Source organism: Eumetopias jubatus, unplaced genomic scaffold (assembly GCF_037043125.1).
Source record: "Eumetopias jubatus isolate StellerSeaLion01/CBP00866 unplaced genomic scaffold, mEumJub1_p1.0 scaffold_13, whole genome shotgun sequence".
Taxonomy (NCBI): domain Eukaryota; kingdom Metazoa; phylum Chordata; class Mammalia; order Carnivora; family Otariidae; genus Eumetopias; species Eumetopias jubatus.
In genome coordinates, this window is record NW_028274819.1 from 95,339,626 (window position 1) to 95,363,682 (window position 24,057).

The 24,057-nt window shown below is 47.2% G+C and overlaps 1 protein-coding gene across 3 annotated transcripts in view; it reads right to left on the reverse strand.

Annotated features, from left to right (window-relative positions):
• The window catches only part of UBASH3B (ubiquitin associated and SH3 domain containing B), a 137,305-nt gene that overhangs the window by 106,978 nt on the left and 6,270 nt on the right, over positions 1-24,057 (reverse strand). Inside the window, exon 1 of one of the 3 annotated variants that reach the window (XM_088017690.1) lies at positions 10,441-10,794. The exons of the other annotated variants lie outside the window; for them this stretch is intronic. Coding sequence (XP_087873816.1) covers positions 10,441-10,627 — 187 coding nt within the window. The 5' untranslated portion in view covers positions 10,628-10,794. Of the gene's footprint in view, positions 1-10,440; positions 10,795-24,057 lie in introns of those variants that run through there. 3 annotated transcript variants of the gene reach the window in all.

Consider the following 24,057-nt stretch of genomic DNA (forward strand, 5'->3'; position numbering starts at 1 on the left):
AAATGAGCCCACCTAATAAAACAAAACAAAATGCACAAACACTATCTCTGCTCCATTATTATTATTCTGATCATCATTAGTAGTAGTAGTTACTGAGATGAGGCATTAGTGTCTGGACAGGGAGATGAGACAGTACAGAGTTAGCTTCATGGCTGGGAAAATTCTCTCAGCTTGGAGTCCTGGGAGCACCAGGAGCGTGCGTGGTCGCGGAGAAGTGGCAAGACTCTGAGGTGTCGGGGGAAAGAATGTGGGCCTTGGCTTCAGGCTGACAGGAGTTGGAACCTTGATCTCATTTACCAGCTGAGTGACACTGGGCAAATTGTTAACTTTCTCATCTGTGAAATGGGTTTAAAGGGGCCGTCGAAAGGAATAAAGATAGCATGTAAAAAACACGGCATAGCAGGGGACATGCAATTGGCTTGATCTCTCTCTCCCAGCCCCTCCTCATCCATCCTTTCCCCAGGACAACACACCTGTTCTCCACCATTCTCAAGTTCTAAAATCTTCCCTCTGGTGGTAGCGTAGCACAAAACCTCCCGCTTGAAACCCGGTGCTGGGGCACCTGGGTGGCTCAGTCGGTTGAGTGTCTGCCTTCGGCTCAGGTCATGATCTCAGGGTCCTGGGATCGAGCCCTGCATCAGGCTCCCTGCTCAGTGGGGAGTCTGCTTCTCCCTCTGCTCCCCGCTCATGCTGGCCCATCTCACTCGTGCTCTCTGTCGCTATCTTTGTCTCCCTCTCTCTCTCAAATAAATAAATAAAATCTTAAAAAAAAAAAAAAAAAGAAATCCAGTGTTATGAGGGGCTGTCTCAAATAGAAGATTTGAGTCAAAGGGCCAAGTCATGCAATTAGCCATCCCCACCAAATGGGACTTGGGCAGGATCCCGTGGATGGCCCATTGCCATCTTAAGCATACCTGGAGATGTCATGGTCTCATCATGTTTATTAGACCCTCCTAAAGCATCTCAGGTGATGGCATCAAAATCATCTACCATTTGTGTGGCTTCGGAGAAACTTCCAACTTCTCATCTTTATCGTTCTTCACCTCCCTGGAGGTGAAGAAAAACAGGAAACAGCTTCATTTTGGGAAAAAACAGAGCTCACTCAGAGATTGCCTGGCTTGTCTGAGATCACTTGGCATGTGACAGCAGAGGTGGGGGAAGAAGGGGACCTAGGGGAAGGGTGGAAGTCAATACCTGGGTTAGTTATCCCCATGAGGACAGGGAGAGGAAGCGGAATATTCGACCCTCTATTCTCCCCTCAAGTCCACCACCCCGAGCTCTGTTCCTGTGCCCAGATGGCCTTTCCTCCAAGGCCACATTCTTTCCCTACGCCTCATGACCAAGAGCCTACTCTGCCTGCACAAATGTAGCCCCCAAATATGCTTTATAGTCATTTTCCTAACCTTTAAGACATCAGCACTGTTTCACGCCTTCTTGTAAATCTGCCACCGCACAGCCCATAGCATCCCAAAGTACCAGCTGCAAGAAACAGGGCCACCAGCTCCGAGCCCCACCACAGGGCTCTGCCCTTCCTCACAGAACTGGATGTGAGTCTTGTTGTGTCTACACCAGGCCACACGCTAACCAGTTTTCTGCATACTCTTCCTTTGTGGGCATTTGTCTCTGACTTGACCTCACTCAGCCTGATGGAGACAAGGTCTACTTCTCCTGGAACCACTTAGGCTTCTGCTGGCAGACATTCTGCTGGGCACTTAAGCAGCCCCCAAATATTGTGTTCCCCTAAAAACTCTAAACCACTTAAGGCTGAAGATGGATTCAGATTCCCCCAGAGGGCCTTCTGAGTGGCCTGGGATGAAAGCTGTTTTATGTCGGTCTTTATTTTCCACGAGCAGAGAAAGGAGATGCGCCTGATGGTCTGGTGGGGTTGTACAGGAGAGTGTGGTGTGGACTTAGGCAGGGGGCAGGCCTGGTTTACAGGCTGCCTCACTCTTCCCTGCCTCGGTGACCTTATGCACTCAGCCTCTCAGAGCCTTGGATTCCTCATCCATTCATGGTGGTGACAGTACCTGTTCTGCCCTCACCTTAACACAGAAATGCCTTGTAAACTCTAATGTGCTGGAACAGTGAGAGGTGCCATCATGATCACGGAGATGTTTCTGCTTATCACATTTTACGTTTCGTGAGTCCGTTTCCGCCTGCACACTGGAGAACTCACACGTGGAAACGTCCAGAGGGAAAGACCACCCCGGGGAGAAAAGCAGGAAATAGGCAAAGATGGACACATTGATGGATTGTACGATACTCCGGCGCACATGCTCTGGTGGACTCTTGTGGAAAACAGTAGGATCAGAGTGAGGAGGGAGGCAGTCAAGATCTTTGCTCGCAGGAAGCTACTACGTTCTGGCAGGAGAGTAGGCAGAGAATAAGCAAGCAAGCAAACAAGATCAAGATAAGGGATCCTGCCACTGCAGGCACAAGGGAGCTTTCACCTTCCTCAACTTCTCATTCAGAGGCCACAGGAATGTTGGCAGCAAATGTTAATCCTTGACCTCGCCAGGACAAGATGAGCAGTTTCAGATCAGGACACATGAGGATGTGCTGGTTCTTTATATTTTTGGCACAGTGACAACACGATGAAATGTTGATGAGACACAAAAGTTAAGGCATGAGAGCGGCCCCTGGGTGGCTCAGTCCTTAAGCATCTGCCTTCGGCTCAGGTCATGGTCCCAGGGTCCTGGGATCGAGTCCCACATCGGGCTCCCTGCTCAGTGGGGAGTCTTCTCCTCCCTGTGCCTCTCCCTCTTCCTCCCACCCCAGCTCTTGTGCTTTGTGTTCCTTCTCTCTCTCTCAAATAAATAAGTAAAATCTTAAAAAAAAAAAAAAAGTTAAGGCATGAGAGATCTGGACAAATGATTTTCCAGTTATTCGAGGATTTCTAGTCTCGGCTTGCAATCCTTGTTTGAAATCTTTAAAAAGGAATACAGGCCTGCATCCCTTCACTTCCTCTCCATTGTTGCACATCTAGGAAACTGCACCAAATACTTTCAGTTCTAAAATTGTTGTCTCTCATCCTTCATAATATGTCACCTCCTCAGGGAAGCTTCACATCACCCAGTGAGACGAACCTCCCCCTTCTCCGAAGCTCTGGCATCTAGAACTCCACCCAGCACTTCCATGATATACCATCACCCCTGACTTGTTGGTTTGTCCCTCACTAGAGAAAAAGCATCCCTGGCCGGGGCTATGCTCCGTTTGATTCTGAAGCGCCAACACCTACTGTCATGAAGGACACATAGTAGGTACTCAATAAACGCTTGTTCACAAGATCACGTCTCATTGGCCAATCTTGTAACCACAGGACACACTTCGCCAGTTGGTTTAATAAGACAAACACCCCATTTTACATTATTCTTCAGTGACTTTCCCATTTCTCCTATAAGGACTTGTGTTGTATCTGGTGTCTTACCAAGAGTTCCTGGTCAGGTGAGGTTTTGATCCAAATGAAATCTACATAAAAACTGATCATTCCTTTATCGTGATGAGCAAGGAGTAATGTAGAGAATTATTGAATCACTATATTGTACACCTGGTATTAATATAACTGTATGCTCATTATATCACAATTTGAAAAAAATCAATAGTCCCCACTTGATCTAACTACCAGTTTGTAAGAACTACCAGAAAAAGATGTTCCATGACATCCTGGGGCTGCCATCAGCATAATCCAGACTATGGGAAACTACAGGCACATGACCTAGTTTTGTCAACCAAAAAATTACAAATAAAAAATAAGAGAAGGGTGGGAAAAGAAAGGAGCCACACTAAGAGGCGTACATGTCTGTTCAGGTATGGACCTCATTTGAATCCTCGTTCACACAAAAAAATTATTATTTTTTTTTTTAAGATTTTATGTATTTATTTGACAGAGACAGCAAGAGCAGGAACACAAGCAGGGGGAGTGGGAGAGGGAGAAGCAGGCTTCCCGCTGAGCAGGGAGCCTGATGTGGGACTCGATCCCAGGACTCTGGGATCATGACCTGAGCCGAAGGCAGCTGCTTAACGACTGAGCCACCCAGGCGCCCTCACACAAAAAAATTATTAAAAAAAAAAAACTACAAAGGGACACCTGGGTGGCTGAGTCAGTTAAGCGACTACCTTCAGCCCAGGTCATGATCCCAGGGTCCTGAGATCGAGCCCCGTATTGGGCTCCCTGCTCAGTGGGGAGCCTGCTTCTCCTTCTCCTGCTTCCCCTGCTTTTGCGTGCTCTCTCTCTCTGTGTCAAATAAATAAATAAAATCTTTAAAAAACAAAACAACAACAAAAAAAACCCCATAACTATAAGGCAATAGATGGTATGTGATCACTGACTACATACTTGATACTACATAATTATTTTTCAGGTGTGATAATGACCCTGTGGTTATATTTTAAAAAGAGTTATAATCTTTAAGAGATACATCCAGATGAAATGGTACGATATCTAGGAATTAATTTTTTAAACCTGGAGTAGAAGACTGGGCAGGAAGTGCACGGTATAGATGCTTTAAGAGCAAAGTAGGAAGTGCTCAATACATTTGCTTTCATTATACTGTTCTTGCTACTTTTATAAAAGTTTGAAAATTTCCATTAAATAAAAAAAAATCAGTAGTTTATAAAAGTTTTGATCCCTACAGGATGACTCTGATGAAGTCTATGGAGCAGGCTCCCTATGACAATGCTGCCCAGACTGGGTTGTGGCCCTTCCTGAAGGGGGAGGGGCGAGCTGTAGGCAGCAGGGCTATTCCTCCAGTCCTGCTGGGAGAGAATGGGAGGAGAGCTGATCCCTGGAGACCCGATCACCATCTCCCTCAGAGAGGCTCCCGGTTAGATAGAGATGTATATCTCAGACTCCGGGAACCAATGGAGGGAGAAAGAAGTATTTCTCAACTTCTCATATGGAAAAATAAATGCTCAGGAAAGGCAAACTGGACAGAACATGGAATTTGGAGTCAGAAGGTTTAGAGTCCCTCCTTGCCCCACACCTGGGATCAGTGAACTTCTCAGGGCCTCAGTGTTCTCATCTATAAAATGGGAATATGGTTCCCATCCCTGTTAGAGAACTGGTGTGCAGATAAGATGGGATCTCATATGGGGAGGTGAGAGGCAGCATGAAGCGGTGGGTCGGACACTTGGGTCTAAACCATGGCTCCACTGTACCATCCACACAGTCAAGTACTAAATAAATGAACGCTGTTAAAATTAATTATTTACGAAAAAGTAATTTGTTCAAGGCCTCAAAGTGAGTCAGCAGGGTACTACTTGAGGAGGAGGATTTGCACTCCGCTGTCTTACCCACTAACCTTTGGGCTTCCCTTATGCCTCCGTCTGGGCAGCTGATTCACAACCGGTCGCTTTTTGCACAGGGCAGGAAAGACGGAGACGGGGAGACGGGCCATTCCTGTTCTGACAGCTGGGCCACCCCAGGTGGCAGCGATGAATCAGCCTTGCTTCTGCCACACTCAGCACACAAGGCTTCTCAAGCAGAAGCAGAGCATCCGGGATGCTCTGACCCAGCGGTGGTTGCATGATGGCAACAGATGACTGTCTCTTTATGCCCCCGTCCCCCGCAGCACTCAGCAACCTCACCAGTTTCTCCAGCTTCTGGGTAGAAGCGCATTTTTTTACAACCGCAGGGATCAAGCTTGCAAGAGGGACATGCGTGGGCATGCGTGCACGTGCATGTGTAAGTGTATGTGTGTGCAGGTGTTGGAGGATGCATATAAACCCATGCCTATTACAATGGCTGATAAGACCCTCACTTTCCCACTTTCCTGGGCCCCACTTTACTTAGAGGTGTGCTCAGTCATGATCCCAGAGGACCTCGCTGCACACATGGTTTCAGAGTGGAGTCTTCAGTTTGAGTGATCCAAGACCTATATTCTAAATCTCATCTTTGTCTGTCTAAAGTACAAGAGGTACAAGGAGGCAAGAGCTCCATTTCCTTTTTGTGAGTGACTTTCTGTTGGATCGAGGAGTCGGGCTGGGCAAAGAGAAGGGTGATAGCTGGGGATATGTATTTATGGATGTGGAATTTATTGGTGGATTAAAAAAGATTTATAATGTCTTGGATTTTGCAATAAGAATCTTTTAGGCTTGCTCCAGGTTTGTGTAAGAAAACAGGTGGGGCACTCGGTTCATTCACTCTATTATGCTTGTAAATAATGACTGTAATGAACAACCCATTAATTACCATGAATGAACAAGTTTGAAATAAAAACAAATAGGTATATATGAACTAATTTCTAGTCAAACGTCATTTCTTATGGAGTAGCACCTACTTTAACTTTTATTTTGCTAAATTAGAAAAAAAAAAAAGAGCCTCAATATCTCATTTTGGGTATTGAAAAGCCTTGGATCTTGCTCTGCAGAATACCTTTTCCCAGGACAGGCTGCTCACAGCATTTGGCTTTGACATTAAAAAGCCTGCAATGAATTGTTTGTAATTTATCAGAAAGAAAAAGGTAATCTGCCTTTTAAGCTTTGCTTATTCTGCTTATGTTATGGAAAGAAGATAAGGCTCTAGTTCTCCTTTCAAACTGGTTATACATGGAGTAGAGGACAAGCATTTGCTTGGAGGTAAGCAGGCCTGTGTTTGAGCCCTAACCAGTGAGTAGCTGTGTTACCTTGAGAAAGTCATTTTCCCACTTGGGCTCCATTTCCTCATCTGAAAATAAGGATTTCCATGTCATTCCCAGCTCACTGGATTTTCGCAATAAAGCGTAAAGGTCAAGAGGTATTATGTGAAAGCTGAGGATCTGAATCCTACAGATCAGGGGTCAGCAAACTATAGCCCATGGTCAAATCCAGTCTGCCGCCTACTTTACATAGAACCCACAAGCAAAAAATGGGCTTTACATTTTTAAACGATTGTAAAAAACCAAAACCAAAAGAATATTGTTGTGACAGGTGAAAATGACATGAAGTTCAAATCTCAGTGTCCATAAAGTTTTATTGGAACACAGCCATGCTCATTGGTTTACATATCATCTGCCTGCTTTTGCAGGATGGCCATGAAGTTAAGTCATTGCCACAGAGACCCTGTGGCCTGTAGAGCTGAAAATATTCATTCTCTGGCTCTTTATCAAGTTTGCTGACCCTTACCATAGATCAGTAGGTCTCCAGCTTTAATGTACATACAGATTACCTAGGGATCTTATTAAAATGTAGTTTCTAATTTAGCAGGTTTGGGGTGGAGCAGAGGCTCTGCATTTCTAACAAGCTCCGGGTGCTGCCTGAGCTGCTCGTCTGGGGACCCCATTTTGAGTGGCAAGGCTAGGCTCGATCAGACGGATCTGGGGACGCCATGATTCGCTCAGTATCCTTTGGGGCTTTCCAGAGCCTTCAAAATAAACTCAGACTTACTACTACGTGATTCTTGCCAGTCTGTCCAGTTTTGTTACCACTCCCCCACCCCATGCCTCTCACACACATACCTGAAAACACACTCCCACGCGTACACACATGTGCCTTCTGCTCCCCGATGTACCAGGCTTTCTCATTCACACGCCTATGCACACCCTGGTCTTTCTGCCTAGAACATTTTCTCGTCTCCCCACCCTTCCACCCTGGACATGGCCAATTGTCCAGCTTCTTGTCCTTCATGCTTCAGCTTAAGTGGCACCTCCTTTGAGAGGAGCCTTCCCGGATTTCCTGAGGCTGAGTTAAGTGGCCCTGTAGTGAGGTCCCTTGGTACCTCATCTCCCTCTTCACAGCCTGAATCACATGCCGTGGGACCTGGGTCCTTAAAGCAGAGGTCATCTCACATATTCCCGCTTGTCCACGAACCAAGCCCAATTCTTGGCACATGGCAGGGGTATAACGTGTGTAACGTGGAATGGAACAACAGAAACGTCCGGGATCACCCAGCAAATCAAAGTGGAGAGCACAGACTACAGCCTCTCCTGTCTGAATCCTGGTGTGGTGTTTTCTTTTCCCCAAGCCATGCCTCAGAAATCGATGCCCTCTGTTGCAACTGATGGAGGAGTTCAATTTATAGTGTTTCAGAGAGACAGAAATTCAGCCAGTGCTCTGAAACCCTTAGAGCCTTTGGGAATAGCCAGCCTCTTCCCGGGGCTCGCCATTCTGTGGAGTACAGAGAACTTCTGAGCCCAAGGAGCAGCTCCTGAAAACACACCCCCCAGAATGCAGCACTGGTCCCGGCAGCAGGACCAGCAGGCTCGGCACCGAGATGGGGAGTCCATCGTCCTGGGCCTGACTCGTGCACAGTGCTGATGAGCGCTCTGTGAGAAGGCCTGGGAAACACATCCTGAGGCTGCAGGCATCAGCCCTTCTCATTTCTTGTGGCTTCGATTTCCTTACTGATTACCCGAAGCCTGAGGAATGTGGATCAGCCAGACAGACTGCAGGCTGAGGGCAGCCACAGTGGCAAGAAGAGGAGGGAGCAGCAACCCCTCCGTCAGCCCAGTTAGTTGAGAGGCCTGGGGAAGGATGACGGGGGAGGACGGGATGGTGTGGAGGGCACGGGAACCCACCCTGGGTGCGCCCCCACCTGCTCAGGAGGGCATCTTCCCCACCCCTCCTCCGCCTGCCCTAAAATTCCCATCCCCAAATCCCCAGAGCTATTCTCTCCAGAAGGTCATTGAGAGTTGCTATGGACTGAATGGAATTGTGCCTCCCCCCACCCCCAAATTCATATGTTGAAGCCCTACCCCCTAACATGATGGTACCTGAAAATGGGGCCTTCGCAAGGCCATGAGGGTGAGAGAAACTCACGAAGGTGGAGCAGAGATCGGAGAGGGTTCTTTCCTACCAGCAGATGCACTTCTCCCCCCACAAGCACCCACCCGGGAAAGGCCGTGTAAAGACACAGTGAGAACGGAGCCGTCTGCAAACCAGGAAGATGGTCCTCGCCACAACCCTACCCCTGCCAGACCTTGATCTTAGACTTCCAGCCTCCACAACGGTGTGAGAGTGACGGAGGTTTAACTGGCCAGCCCGCGGCACTGCGACCCGGCAGCCCGAGCCGACTACACCGCAGCCTTCCTTCACAGGGAATCTGATCAAGCTGGGTTTCCTCCAACGAACCTTCATTAGGCTCATGAAGGCAGCAGGGACCAGTCCCGTTTTGCTTGTCATTGTCTCCAAAGCACGTAGTACAGGGCGCAGAAATAATAAATGTCACTGAAGGGACAAACGTACTGAGTGCTCACTAGATACTAGGCACCATGCAACGTGCTAGGGAAACAGGAGGAACGAAGACACCCATCACTCCAAGGAGACACTCTAGTCTGGGAGAGGGGTAAACCAACGATGATGTGATAGGCAAAGTGCTCCAACAGAGGCATGGGATGGGGTGCATCCAACGTGCTGGGGCCGCGCACACAGATGCGCCTGCGCACACGTACACACAAGGCCATGTGCTCGCACTCGTTCTGCTTCACGACGCGAGTGGGGAGAGCCTGGCCCAGACGTGAGAAACGGGTAATGCAATCTGAGAAATTTTCTCAAAGGGCAACATATGTGAAAAGGACGTTTATGATTTCACTTGAGAGAAAAGTGCACACAGGAAGAAGGCACTTGTTGATTCATCGATTAACAAACTTGAGCAAGCCCCAGGGGTGTTAAAATTGTGGGAACTGGAGCCGTCAAAGATAGCTGGGTGGTACAGAGAGTACTGGGGCAGAGAGGAAGGTGAGGGCGAGGGGGCTGGAAAGACAGGCAGCAATCTGATGGTGATCACCTCCTGACTGATACTGAAGTGGATACCTGCAAACACAGAGCAGGGAGCCAAAGGAAGAGAAGCAGAAGACATTTCAGCAGGGGATGAATGTTTGTTGGTATCTTGAATGGTTAAAATGAAATCTTCAAAGGGTCTTGGTGGGGGCTGTAGAAAGGGAAAGGCTCCAAAAACAGACTAACCTGGGGATGTTGGTGCAGTCACTTACTGCAGTTGGAAAAAGCCTTTAATTGATCTGTCTGGCTTTTCTCATTGGTAAAATGGAAACACTACTTACTAATCCCCTCAGGATGGACAAAAGTGTAAAACACACATACACACACATACACACACACATACACACACATACACACACATACACACACACATACACATACACACACACACAGCAGGTTCACAACAAAAGTAAGATCTTACTAGCTGTCTCTAATTAAGAAGCTCAAAAAAAAAAAACAAAAAAACAAAAAACAGTTCCAAACACCCTGCAGTTTCAAGAGGGTCCTTTGAAAACTTGGAAGAAAGCCGGCTGTCCTGGCAGCAGGTCATACCTCTGTTTGGTGATTCTCCACTGCTTCTGTATCTGTCTGCCCCTCTTCTCATCTGAGGGATTCTCAGGGGCCAGGAATGCATCCTGTTTGTCTGGGGCCCTTGGATCTACATGATCCTGGGCTCATCAGAGGCACTCCTGGAAACTCGGGATAATTAATTGCACAGATGGGCAAAGCAGACATAAACCGTCTTACCCAGAGTCACAGGAAAGATCAGCCGCAGAGCATCTTCTAGAACTTTGACCTCACAGTCCATTGACTTCTTGAGACCACATGGTCGCAGACCAAACAGAACAAAGCCTCTGATCTCTTCCAGGGACAGGCACATTCTTCTCCAAATCCCCACCCAGTGGGAACTGCCACCCAACACTGAGCAACCCATGTCACCTTCCTCCCTCTCAGAAGTGGCATCCACACTTTCACAAGGAGAAGCAGACACAACACTCGAAACAACTCTTAAAACACCTTCCTGCAATGTGGGCTATAAACACAGGAAACAGCAGCTGGGTGAGCTGCCAGTAACGTTAATTTGCCAGTCAGGGTGCTGCAGCTCTGTGTGTGAGTTTAAAGCTGTCATCCAGGAACAAAAATAAACCAGGAAAGCAGAAACTGAGGCACCCTGACTGTAGGTCTAATGGAAAGGGCTTCGGAGTCAGAAACGTTCAGAAACGCTAGGGTTAGAAACCCAGCTCTAAAAAAAGAAAAAAAAAAGAAAAAAGAAACCCAGCTCTGCCATTATTCATGAGGCATGCTCAATCACCTTTTGCTCATTTGCAAATGGGTCTACTACAAATTACTACTAACTGCATGGGTTTTCAGTGAAGACTAACTGACATAGTGTATGCAAGGTGCTGAGGCTAGCGACTGGCACAAAAAAAGATGATTATAAATGGCATTTACCATCAAGCTCCTTGGTATTTCCCCAAAGGACCTGAACACTTATTTTTTTGTTTGTTTAGATTTTATTTATTTATTTGTCAGAGAGAGCAAGCGAGAGAGAGAACACAAGAAGGGGAGCAGCGTGTAGAGGGAGAAGCAGGCTCCCCACTGAGCAAGGAGCCTGACATGAGACTCGATCCCGGGACCCTGGGATCACGACCTGAGTCGAAGGCAGATGCTTAACTGGCTGAGCCACCCAGGCCTCCCAGAGCTGAACGCTTATATCCACACAAAAACCTGCACACTGATGTTTATAGCAGCTGCATTCATAACTGCCAAAACTTGGAAGCAACCAAGATGTCCTTTATTTGGTGAATGTATAAATAAACTGTGGCCAAGGGAGTATTATTCAGTGCTAAAAAGAAATGAACTACCAAGCCATGAGGACATGGAGGGACATTAAATGTATATTATGAAGTAGAAGAAGCCTATCTGGAAAGGCTACATAGTATATGGTTCCAACTATATGACATATTGGAAAAGGCAACATTATGGAGTGGCTGCAGGAGGAGGAATGCCAGGGGTTGGTTGGTGGTGGTGGGGTAGGTGGAGGATGAATCGGCAATAGATAGAACACAGAGGCTTTTTAGGGCAATGAAAACACACTGTATGATACTATAATGATGGATACATGTCATTATACATTTGTCCAAACTCATAAAATGTATAATGCCAATAGTGAACCCTAAGGTAAACTACAGGCTTTGGGTGATTGTCATGTGTCAATGTAGATTCATCAGTTGTAACAGAGGTAGCACTCTGGGGAGCGATGTTGATGATGGGAGAGACTGGGAGGCAGTGGTATATGGGAAATCTCTATATTTTGCTCTGAACCTAAAACATTCTAAAAAAATAGTCTTCAGGGGCGCCTGGGTGGCTCAGTCGCTAAGCATCTGCCTTCGGCTCAGGTCATGATCCCAGGGTCCTGGGATCGAGCCCTGCATTGGGCTCCCTCCTCAGTGGGAAGCCTGCTTCTCCCTCTCCCACTCCCCCTGCTTGTGTTCCCTCTCTCTCTGTCAAATAAATAAATAAATAAATAACATCTTTAAAAAAAATAGTCTTCAAAAATGATATTTCTCTCCAGCACCCTGGAGGACCTCATATGAATGCACTTGACAGCATCCAGATCTTTGGAAGAACCCCGGACCCCCAAGCAGAGTTATTTGCTAGCTCCGGTGCTGTTCCATAGCACTGTCTACATCTCTCTCTGTTTCTGGGCACGTGGCAGAGTGCAGTGCATTCATCTGATCACTTCTCAGTCTTCCCTATTAGACTGGGAGCACCAAGGCATCAGGGGCCATTCCTTATGCATCGTTTTTTCTTTTGATCCTAGCAGCGAGCAAGCCCGATAATTGCACGTTGAAACAAACAAACAAAACCACCCGGTGAATAGGAAATTGGTGCAAGGAGGAGAAAGAGGTACTCTGGACCCTGACACACAGCTCTCCGATGGTACTCCCAATATTTTGGCAGGAGTCCAGCAGTGCGCAGAGAAAGGCTAAAGAAACATGGTAGTACTTCCTCCTTGATGGTGATCTTCTTCTTTTTCTTTTAAAGAAGAAAACTCCCTCTGTAGAAAAAGGCATTTCCAGAGCAAAGAAAACCAAACAAGGAAATAACCTCGGATTTTTTAGCAAGAAGTGTTGCAACATACATTCTCCCCATCATCAGAAACTGCAGTGACAACAGAAAGAACATCAGCCCTTCTGGAATTTTCTATTGCAAGGAATTCAAGGCTCACTTAAGGCTATTTCTTTTATGGCTTTAAATTCCAGCCTCCTGGGCGCCTGGGTGGCTCAGTTGGTGGGGCGTCTGGGGTCATGATCCTGGGGTCTTGTCCCGCATTGGGCTCCCAGCTTGGCGTGGAGTCTACTTCTCCCTCTGCCCCTCCCCCTCTGCTTATGCGCTCGCTCTCTCAAATAAATTAAAAAAAAAAAAAAAATTCCAACCTCCTGAGTCTGTTATAAACTCAAAGCCATTCTCCTTCCTTACAAGTTCTCTCCTTTCCTATTCTCAGGGGGTGCTGTTCTGTCCTGGCTTGGTTACATTGGACTTGTCCATCTCCTCTGCATGTGGCTCACTGCTGCTTCTCTGAGCCTCTGCCCACTCCCTCTGCCCCAAAGTGATCACATGCACAGAACTGATTACACATCGGTAAGTACGTGCCCAACAAGTGAGTGTTTGAGGTTCACGCCTTCCGAGGCCCTTATCCGACTACCTGAGGTCAACACTACTCCCTTCAGCCCTTGCGTGTGAATGCATTGTTCCTAACCAACCCTGGTGAGGCTGCTTCAAAAGGGATGCTTGGGTAGGGGATGTTCAGAGAATCCAGAGACTTGGCACAAAGGCACTTTAAAGACAGCAGGCTTGGAGGTCAGGTCTACCCCCCACTTGCTCTTCCTACCTCTTGGCTTTTCAGTACCTTGGGACTCAGTGAGTTCCCTCTCTGGGCTATCTGTATGCGCATGTCCTGGGACTGCCTAGTCGTACCCTTTAATAGCTTTGGGTGCATTTCTGTAGGCTTCTTTTTTTTTTTTTTCCATATTTTATTTTATTTTTATTCCTTTTTTTTTTTTTTAGTTTCAGAGGTAGAGTTTACTGATTCATCGGTTGTATATAACACCCAGGGCTCATTACACCAAGTGCCCTCCTTAATGCCCATCACCCACCTACCTCATCCCCCCCCACCCATATATTAAATAGGGGAAATGATCTGTTTTACTGTCAGAGCTGTGGAATCATGCATGTGAAAGCACCTATCCAGAAGCTTCCTCATAAAGGACACCCTCAGATTTCATATCCTTCCCCACAGACCTCAGATCCCAGGCTGGCCAAACCTAATCCCTGCAGGGATTTCAGATATGTTCTCCAACTATGTCCTTCTGAGGAGGCTGAGAGGGAAGCTCAGTTACAATCAGTCATAACTGGGCAGAGAATGTACTAGAGCACACCACAGCTGAGCCATTGGTTTCCAAACTGTCTTTCTGGTGAACTGGAAGGTGCCCACACCCCCCCAGCAATATAACTACCCACCAAAGTCCACAAAATAAGCATCCTCTTTTCTTACGACAGGCCCCCAGATATCAGAGGAGAGAACCTCCCTCCCTCTCTATCTTATCACATGATATTGCAGTCCTCTGCTTGAGTCTATCTTGCCCAAGAGCCTGAGAGCAACTTGTGGTCAGGGGCAGGGTCTTACTCCTATCAGTACCTCTAGCACTCAGCACAAATCCCAAGTGCCTGGCACAAAGTCGTTGCTCAGTAAGTTTCTGTCGAATTAACAGGCTCTTCTTTCTGCCCTGCCTCAACATCTCCCATACCCTCTTTAAATCTTCTTCTGACTAAACATATGTAGCCCCAGATTACCTGGTTCCCGGGTCAACTCAGAAAAACAGTGGCTAGTTCCCCACAATGCATAAGATGGAAAGGAGAAATTAAAAAAGAAATTCAAGTGAGATGTGCCCCCTTATCTTCCATATCTTTCAGAGCCAGCTGTCTAGCAAACAGCAACCTTCTCTGTTTACCCAAGGTCCCCTGAGAGTCATCCAATTTGAAAGCCTTCACCAGTCACGCAGGACACACGCCATCTTGCTGAAGCAGTTTTACTGGTGTCCAGCCCCTCTTCCTCGGCTGGCCCACCTCCCCACTCCACTGGCCCACAGGGCTGCCAGCCACAGGCCAGAACAAGACAAGCACACTTGCCACCTCCCTGCCAAGGCCTGATGGATGAAGTGACACCCGGAGGTCTGTGGCGCCTGAAGCAGCCAGACAGCAAAGGGGTTATGGCTGTCTTTTCAGCCTTACAGTTGAGAGCCTGTGATCTTACATTTGCAGGAAGATAAGAACTTCAAACGTTCTCCTCAATCCTGATGCACGAAGTTGCTGAAAGTCTGGGTGAGGTCTGAGGTCCCTAAAAGCTCATCTTGATGATCAGACCTACCTAAGAGCTGACTCCCCCAGGGCCCCTTTACATCATCACCACTGTGCTGATGTGTTAGGGATTCTTCCTGATAAGGGGAGTAGGTCTGAGTACTTGTGAGCCAGGCAGAAGGCAGGAGTGGTGTGGTTCTGTATGGAGAAGAGCCATTCCACACGCCTCAGCCAACTCCCCTCATCTCCCTGCGCCTCCCCAGAACGCTTACCCAATCAACTGAATGCTACTTAAATTATCTCTAGGCCCCAAGTCTTAAAGATGTTGGGAAGAGAACTTAGGAACTCACCAAAGATTTACAATGGCTCATTAACTTTCACCCAGAGTCCCCTCCTGCGTCCCATACAACTTTGTGATTCCAAAGCTAGTGATCTGGATCACCATATATCTACCATTTATTGTGCACTAAAGAGTTGGGCTCTGCACTATCTCATTCAAATGAGTACCAGGCAAACTACTATGTACTCTGTCCAAGGAGCCTCACAGAGGCCACAGGAATAGGAGCACGCTTCCCGTGTCTCTTGTGGAGGGTTCAATTTGCAACACAGACAGCGTCCAGGAGATGTGGTTGGCAGGGACATGCTATTCTGTAAACTCCTGAGTACAATCTTCTGCCTGTCTTCTCAAAGTCTGGAGCTGAGATGGGTAGTACACACAACACATACACATGCTTTCAGAAAGGGTGACGATATCACTGTAACTCTATACAAAACCAGTAGACAGCCAACCACATTGCAACTATTTGGGCCCAGTAAGAGATTAAACCAATGAGATTAAACATATTAAAACAATCAGGTTGCCTTCTTGACTCCCGGTTCTATGTATTCTAAAGACATCATGTCATTTCTCTGGACCTCAAGTTTGTTTCCTTCTGCTACTCATCAAACTTTACTAAACACCAGCTACACATCATCACTGTGGGTGCTGGTTAGGAACCCAGACTCAGGAATCTGACTGCCTGGGGTTTGCCCCTTGGGTCTACCACTTACTAGCTGTGTGGTCTTGGGCAACTTAAAAATTTCTGTGCCGCAGTGTTCTCATCTGTAAAATGGGGATGATAACAGCTTCTATCTCAGAAGGTTGTTACAAAGAATAAACAAAATAGTGCACATGTAATGTTTTAAAATACTGCCTGACACCAAGTAGGCACTCAGCGAAGGTTAGCTATGAATATTCGGTGCTGGGGTTGGAATGATGAGGGCGACGAGACAACCAGTGAGGAGTTAGGTATAGGAAAGGCAAATGAGGAGATCTGGTAGACCTCTGTCCTGTGTAGAACATCACAAACTAGGAGGACATGCAGACCAAGAGTGTTACACACGCACATACGTGCCATGGTAGAAGAACGATGGCCCCTAAAGATGCCCTCGCCCTAATCCCCAGAACCTATGAATACGTTCCCTTCCAGGGTGAAAGGGACTTTGCAGATGTAACTAAGTTCAGCATCTTGAGCCAGAGCACTGCAGTCGTTAGGGTCTTTCTGAAGGAAACAGTGAAGCAGGAGAGGCAGAAACAGATGGAAGGTCAAGTGGGAGTGGTGCACTCTGTGGATGGAGGAAGGGGCGATGAGCCAAGGAATGCAGGCATACTCTGTGGATGGAGGAAGGGGCGATGAGCCAAGGAATGCAGGCATACTCTGTGGATGGAGGAAGGGGCGATGAGCCAAGGAATGCAGGCACACTCTGGAAGCGGGCGAAGTTAAGGAAACAGACTCCCTCCTTGAGCCTCCAGCAAGAGCATAGCTCTATTGACATCTTGATTTTAGGCCACATCATGCCCATGGTGGATTTCTGATCTCCTGATGTTAAGAGAATGAATTTGTGTTGTTTTAAGTCACTACAAGTTTGTTCGAGTAGCGATAGGAAACTCTACTACACATGCCTTTGGTCACATGTGCTGTATGTCACAAAACCTCTTGTTGTTCACAAAAGCCACTTGCTGACTCATTATGACTCATGTCCCTACTTCCCAAAAGGGGTGAAGTGAAAATTTAAACTTCCAGAAGGAAGTGTTCACTTTGATGCAACTGGCCTGTCAAGGGGCTCCTCATGTTCCTCGTTCACAGCATTAGCCTCTCTGAAGCAAGAGAGCTTGGTTAGGGAGGATTAGAACGGCCCACCAAATGTCACACAAAACCAACAGTCCACAGGCTTTCTGGAAGAGCCTCAAAGTACCAGGACCCGACCCCTGACAATAAGTAGTATCACTTCACACGTGCGTGACTTTTGGTGATTTTTAAAAAAAGTTTTTTTATAAACATATAATGTATTATTTTTTTCAGGGGTATTTTTGGTGATTTTTATTACTTGTATATACATTGCCTCATTTTGATTCATCCAACGTATTGAAACACTTGATCAAAACCACATCCTGAGATGTGGTTTTGGAGATGAGAAAGTGATGAGGTCCAGAATTTGAAGCCAGCCTTTTGTCGCTAAAGCCAGTCTTCTCTCCACCATAGCGGAAGGCAACATTTGTTCTTACCGTCCTAGGTGGGTAACTGAGACAACTCTGGGTCCCCTCCAACACCGCCCCTACCACCAGTGTGATGCTCCCGTCCCCACCCAGCCCACCCTTCTTCCCAGAGGTGACCACTCCAACTAGCCATAGACAAGTTAGCTGCCTCTTCCTCAGGCTGAGATGTAAACACATGGCAGACAGAAGGAGGGGAGTGAAACGGATAGAAAAGGCAGAGAAACTGTGTGAAAGGGCTAATCACGATAATAACCCAGTCCATTCCTCCTGAAAACAGAGCCAGAAAGCCTTGTTAGCAATCTCCTTCTTGGAGGCAGAGCCTGCACTCAGGGAAGTAGCCTGATGTATATAAAAAAGAAACCATGTTCTGGCCTGGGAGTCAGGAGGCCTAAGGTCTGCTTCTGTCACAGACCAGCTGGTTTGAAAAAGTCACTTCATTTGTTTGTCTCATTTTACTTCTATGTAGAAAAGAGGAAGTTGGACTGGACAAGCTCCACAAGCAATGCTAGCTATACATTTCTGAGATTCTGTCTCTACAGGTCTTTTTGATGCAGGAACACTCTGTTTCAACAGAGATACAGGAGTCGTCCCAAATCGAGGGCAGGAACCTTGTATGAGCTTCTTCACCCTGAAGCAAGTCCTATCATTCCTCATACGTGACTCTCAAGCCAGGGGCAAGTGATTTCTATCACGCAGTTAAATACGAGGTGCAGTCTAAGATGTGAATAATGATTAACATTTCTTGAACACCTCTAACTACGTATGCTTTCTGTTATCTAGAGCTTTCACAAAGTATTGTGTTCTAGACATTCACGGGGTGCCCAGGGGGCTTAGTTGGTTAAGCATCTGCCTTCGGCTCAGGTCATGATCCCAGGGTCCTGGGATCAAGCCTCACGTCTGGCTCCTGGCTCAGCGGGGAGCCTGCTTCTCCCTCTCCCTCTGCCTACTGTTCCCCCAGCTTGTGCTCTCTCTCTCTCTCTCTGTCAAATAAATAAATAATTTTTTAAACAAAGATGTCACTAATTTTCACATCCTTTGGCAACCGTCACTCACCAAATCACCTAAATTTAAAACCATGTATTATTCTGTACATTGTCCATGTCTACCAACTCTCAGAAATCCAATGCTCACATAAAACCTACCACACAAAGTACAACTTCCCTTTCTTTGGGGTAAATGTACTTTCTTTGGGGTAAATGTACTTACCCCCACTTCAGGGTCTTCTGCTTGTTTCTTTCTCCCCCTTCTTTCCTCTAGCATTTCCTTCCAGAGCACCCAATAAAGCCATCATCCATTCATATTCCACACATCCCCACTCGTCTCCACGTTGTAGGTGAGTGCAGGTGGGCCCACGTGTGCAGGACAACTTGCAGTGACTTAGAAGACTGGACAACGCCTTCCCTCAGGTACACGGAAGGTGCTCTGGTCCCTGACCACCAGCCTCCTCACGAATCTTGATGTCTTATAGACAGAGCATAGATCCCCAACACTCCTTGATGAGCTCTTTCTGATGGAGAGGACATGGTGGCAGGAGCTTACTGGAGAAAGGAAATTAGAGAAAATGAGCAGGCTGAGATCTCAGCTGGAGACCAAAGAGAGGAGGAGCTGAGAATTTTTCTCAGTGGTTTATCCACAGCATTGACCAGCATGCCGTAACCATTGGGAAAGATGTGTTGAACAAAGAAATGAAGGAAGGGTCACTCCAGCACAGATGGTCCGGTGATCTCACATAGTTTCCAGTGAGGGCAGGTAAGTGCAGATACGGATGGGTGGAGGCCGGGTGCTGAGGTATGGATGGGGGAGCACATAAAATCTCTAGCAGTGAGGGAATCCTAAAGGGGAGATGATTCTTACATCAGAGATTCCAGATCATTGGTCCATTCACAGTCAGATCTCAGTCAGCTGCCTCCGTTTCAGAAAGAAGATTCCATTCGTCCAAGGAAAGAGTGTCAGAGAGCAGGGCAGGATCCCGGGGTCCTGATCCTCAGGAGTTTGGGGGTGCTGAAGAGGATTACCAGAAACCCTACAGAGAGGCTTTGGAATCTCCATCTGGGAACACCTCATTCACAACCACCAACTTTACTCACTTGGGCATTGCAAAGGGAATGGAACGTTTTTTTGACCTCAGTCTTTTTCATGAAATTCTCTTCTCCCGTCTTCTTCCAGGACACCTGTCATTTTGTTCTTTTCCTGCCTCTTGGACCATCCCTCTTAGCTTCCTTCACCTTCTTTCTACTCTACCCACCAGCTGGTCCCCCACAATACTATCCTTGGGGGTTGGTTTCTTTCCTTTTCTTTTCACTCTGCCTGTTCTTTACAGCTACTGCCATGCCGTCTGCTACAATCTCCAGGAAACAGTCTGGTCCCAACTCATTTCTCCACCTCACCTCTCACTACCTCTCTGTCTCCTTCCCCCCAGTCCCAGCCCCCCGGGGCCGCGGCTCTGAAGTCAAGCTGTTCTCTCTGACTGGAATGTCTCCCCTCCTCTCTGCCCAGAAAAGCTCTCCTCATTATTTAAGGTCTGCCTTAATTATCACCTCCTCTGCTTTCCTCAACCTTCTCAGGTTGCGCTAATTGTTTTTTCTGTGGTCGCACAGGGGTTTTTTCAAACTTTGACTACAGCAACAATCATATTATGATATCGCATTTTAGGTTTATATGTCCTGCTCTCTTGAGGAAGGCTGAGCTCTTGGAGAAGGAAGACAACTTTCACATCCATAACAAGTTCCTGGCATACAGCTGGCACTCAGTAAATGCCCAGTGGAAGAGTAAACGAAATAATGTTAAACCTCAAGTCAGGCCCAACTATGGGCCAGCTCTGTCTTTTCGTAGCCAACATGTTTCCTTTTCTTTCTGAGCTAGATGGTAACAGAGGGGGAGAAGGTGAGAGAGTGTTGAGCAGAGTGAGTCAAGAGACCCAATTTTAGATTAAAATCTGCTTCTATCTTCCATTGTGGTATAATATGAAATCGTTCAAATGGTCTACCACTGATCTTCCCAAACTCCCACCTCTCAAACTGAAGGGTCCTGCTGCCATCTTGTTCACACCTTGAATTTCCTTCAGGGCTCCCTGTCTGGTTACAGCACCCTCCTCACCTCCTCACCTACGTCCTGCATCTATCTCTGGCAGCACACCGATCACACTTTATTATCATTTTCTGTCTTCCACACTGAATTGCCAGTTCCTGAGGGCAGAGATTATATATAATGATGCTCTGTACTCTTTATAACTCCTGTTAGAATAGGCTATCATAGTTGCTCATAAATACGTGGTGAAGTGTATAAACACTAAAAAAAAATTGGCATTGCCAAGGAAACGTTTGATGGAGATAACACATATGCAATATTGGGTGGTTGTTTTTTTAAATTTTGTTGAAGTCTAGTTGACACATAATGTTATATTGGTTTCAGGTGTACAACAGAGTGATTTGACAAGACTCTATGGAATGCCGTGCCCACCGCAAGTGCAGCTACCGTCAGTCATATCCAACACTACTATGTACAGCAGCATTGACTATATTCCTTATGCTGTGCCTTATTCATTCCATAATGGGGGCCTGTACCTCCTCCTCCCCTACACCCATTTTGCCTGTCCCCGCACCTTTGGCAACCATCACTTTTGTTCTCCATATTGATGCGCCTGTTTCTGCTTTTGTTTGTTTGTTTATTCATTTGTTTTGTTTTTTAGATTCTACATATATGTAAAACCATATGGTGTTTGTCTGGCTTTTTTTCTTTTTTTTTTTTCTCTCCTTGTCTTGTTCCTCAGATTTCATTTGTCAGGATATGTCAGAAGAGGCCCCGAATAGAAAAAATATCACGGTGGGTTGAAGTGGCTGCAGACCCGGGACAAAGTACTTGGTATCTTTGCAGGTAATCTAGGGATGACCCTCTCTCTTCCCTCCGTGCTTCACAGGGTGCAGCCTAATAAGGCTTGAGGGATAAGAGACCAGAAAAGAAAGGAAGAAGAAGAGAGAGGAAGGGAGGGAGGTGGGGAGGGGTGGAGGGTGGGTGAAAGGAAGCTCAGGGAAGAGAAGCGAAATGCATTGTGATTGAACTAGTTCCCCAGGGTGGGCGAAATCTGCTTCGGCAGAAAGCAGAAAGCGGACAAATGCTGGGTCCACAGTCCACTCAAGGTATGACATAGGTGAGGTCACTAGTTCAGAACTCCAGCAACCCCATGTTGTTCTGAGCGTGTGTCTGTGTTTAAATAAGACTGTACACAAAAGCAGTGATTGGAGGCAGATTTCTTCCCTGTTAAGTGCTTCCTACCCGAGATCAGAGAAGAAACATTTAGAGGGTGAATGCTCACAGTCAATATTTTTGAATGGGGCACAGTCAACCCGGAAGCAGGATTCTAAACAAGCCTGCTACCTGATTCATAGAGAAGGCTGATCCAACAACACCTGAAAAGAAATCCGAACTGTTGGGCTGCCTCTGGCCATCTGTGCTATCAGCTTCCTCTTGGCATTTGCCAGACTGCTGCTCTCTGCTTTCTGCTGGTGTTTCTTCCAGCTTCCCACTGTGTGTGGCAACAGCCCTAGTCCTGGTGGAGTTCATTGCCACTGTTGCTTTAGGTACGAGAGTGTTCATGCTTCCACTGGGGCAAAGGAACACAATGTGAATCGTTACACAAACAGCTGGTGACTTCCAGAAGGGAAGGTGCCCCTTTAATTAAAAAGGTGCCCATGAGCCATTTATTTCCCCCAGGGGTGGGGCTCAAGGCACTAACCTCCTCTTTCATTTAACCAGCACTTTGTTTTATGCAAGAGAGCCCATTGTGTACCAATTTGAAAATGATACTATTGTATACTGCTTAAATGACTCTCCCCCCTTGCCATGTAATTGGCTGCTATCGTTCTTTCTTTCTGTTTATTTACTCTCTAGAATATCAGTAGTCAGTCCCAAAAAGTTTTATTTAAAGGGAGAAGAGAAGAATTTGACAGTAAAGCACTGGGGAAAATAAAACAAAACAAAAACAGAAATACAAGACTCAGTGAAAACATCCTGTGCTGTCCAAAACCATGTGTCCACGTCACCCTCGAGCCTCCAAAACGCCTCAGATGTGGCTGACTTCAACCCCATTTACAGTTGGGAAGACTGAGCCCTGGGAAAAGACAAAGATGGGTGTGAACCCAACAAACAACCAATAAGCGAGAGCAGAGCAAGAGCGCAAAGCCGGGGTCTGAAAGAAAGGTAAACTGAGTTTGCTTTCCACAACCCCTGGGCTACCAGTGGGGTGTGAGCTGAGCGCAGAACCTTTACACTATCTGTAAAGTGTTGTTCACCCAGGCCTAGAAGAAGCACACCTGCCCCTCGGGGGGTCACTGTGGACGAAGTGCAGCCAGCTAGACGGAGTGCCAGGCTCCAATAGCTGCCTTCGGAGGGTCAGTGAAAGTCGGCATTCATCTTTTCCTCCTGAGAACTGCACAGAATTTGGTAGGATACCATGCACCTCGTAAGAACTCAGATAATTTCTGGATGTTCATCTGAGGCATTCCCAAGAGGCCTCAGCCCCAGAAACAGTAATTGACAAAGAACATGCCTGCAAAGGCACCAGGAATACAAGGATGGTGGCGAGAGGGGCCAACCCGAAAGGAGATCTCCTATCACATAACCCTGAGCCCCCAACAGAAGGTCTGGAGGGCGGAGGCCCCTGCTCCATCTGTCCATCCATCCTCCCCTGGGACATTCTCCCAGAAGCCTCTGAGGGACATGCAGTGGCCCCTGGGAAAATCCTCCAATGAAGGAGACAAGAGCTGTCAGCCTCGATGGGGACCGAAAGCATCTTCCTCTCCAGCAGCTGCTCCATCCTGCAAGGACTGTGCCCACCACGGTGCAGAGAAGCCGCTCTCGAGTGAGATTCTCTCTCTCTCTCTCTCTCTCTCTAGCGCTAGAGTCTGATTCCATTTGAGACTAATCAGAAGACAACCATCTGGCACTCCTGCACATCCCCAACCCGGGCCATTTATTATAATCAACAGCTTGGGCGGCACAGGCCCTGCTCCAGGTCTGCTTCTCCTCAGCCTTGCATCCCTCGGGGCACTCTGCAGACAGAGGCGCTGGGGAACAGAACCCAGGTACTGAGGGAAGGCACAGCCTCCACGCCCTACTCACGACTTCATGCCCACAGAGTGGTGAGGAGCAGGGAGATGAACAGTGGAGGCAGCCCAGGAAGCAGGCCCCAAAGAAGCCGAGCAGAATAAAATCACCATTGCAGCAGGAACATCCCCGTCTTTACCCAGGGCTCACCGGATGCCACAGACTCCGTGGCTGTTTGCATGGGACAGCACCGTTGGCCTTTACAACAATCCTATAAGGTAAGTACTGTTATTATCGACATTTTCCGGGCCGGGAAATTAAAGCATGGCACTTCCAGCAAATTGCCCAAAGTGTCCTGGCTGCCTGACCAGGCACAGGCTAGACTTGTGTGTCTTGGGCAGATAATGCTGGGGTCTCTTCCGTGC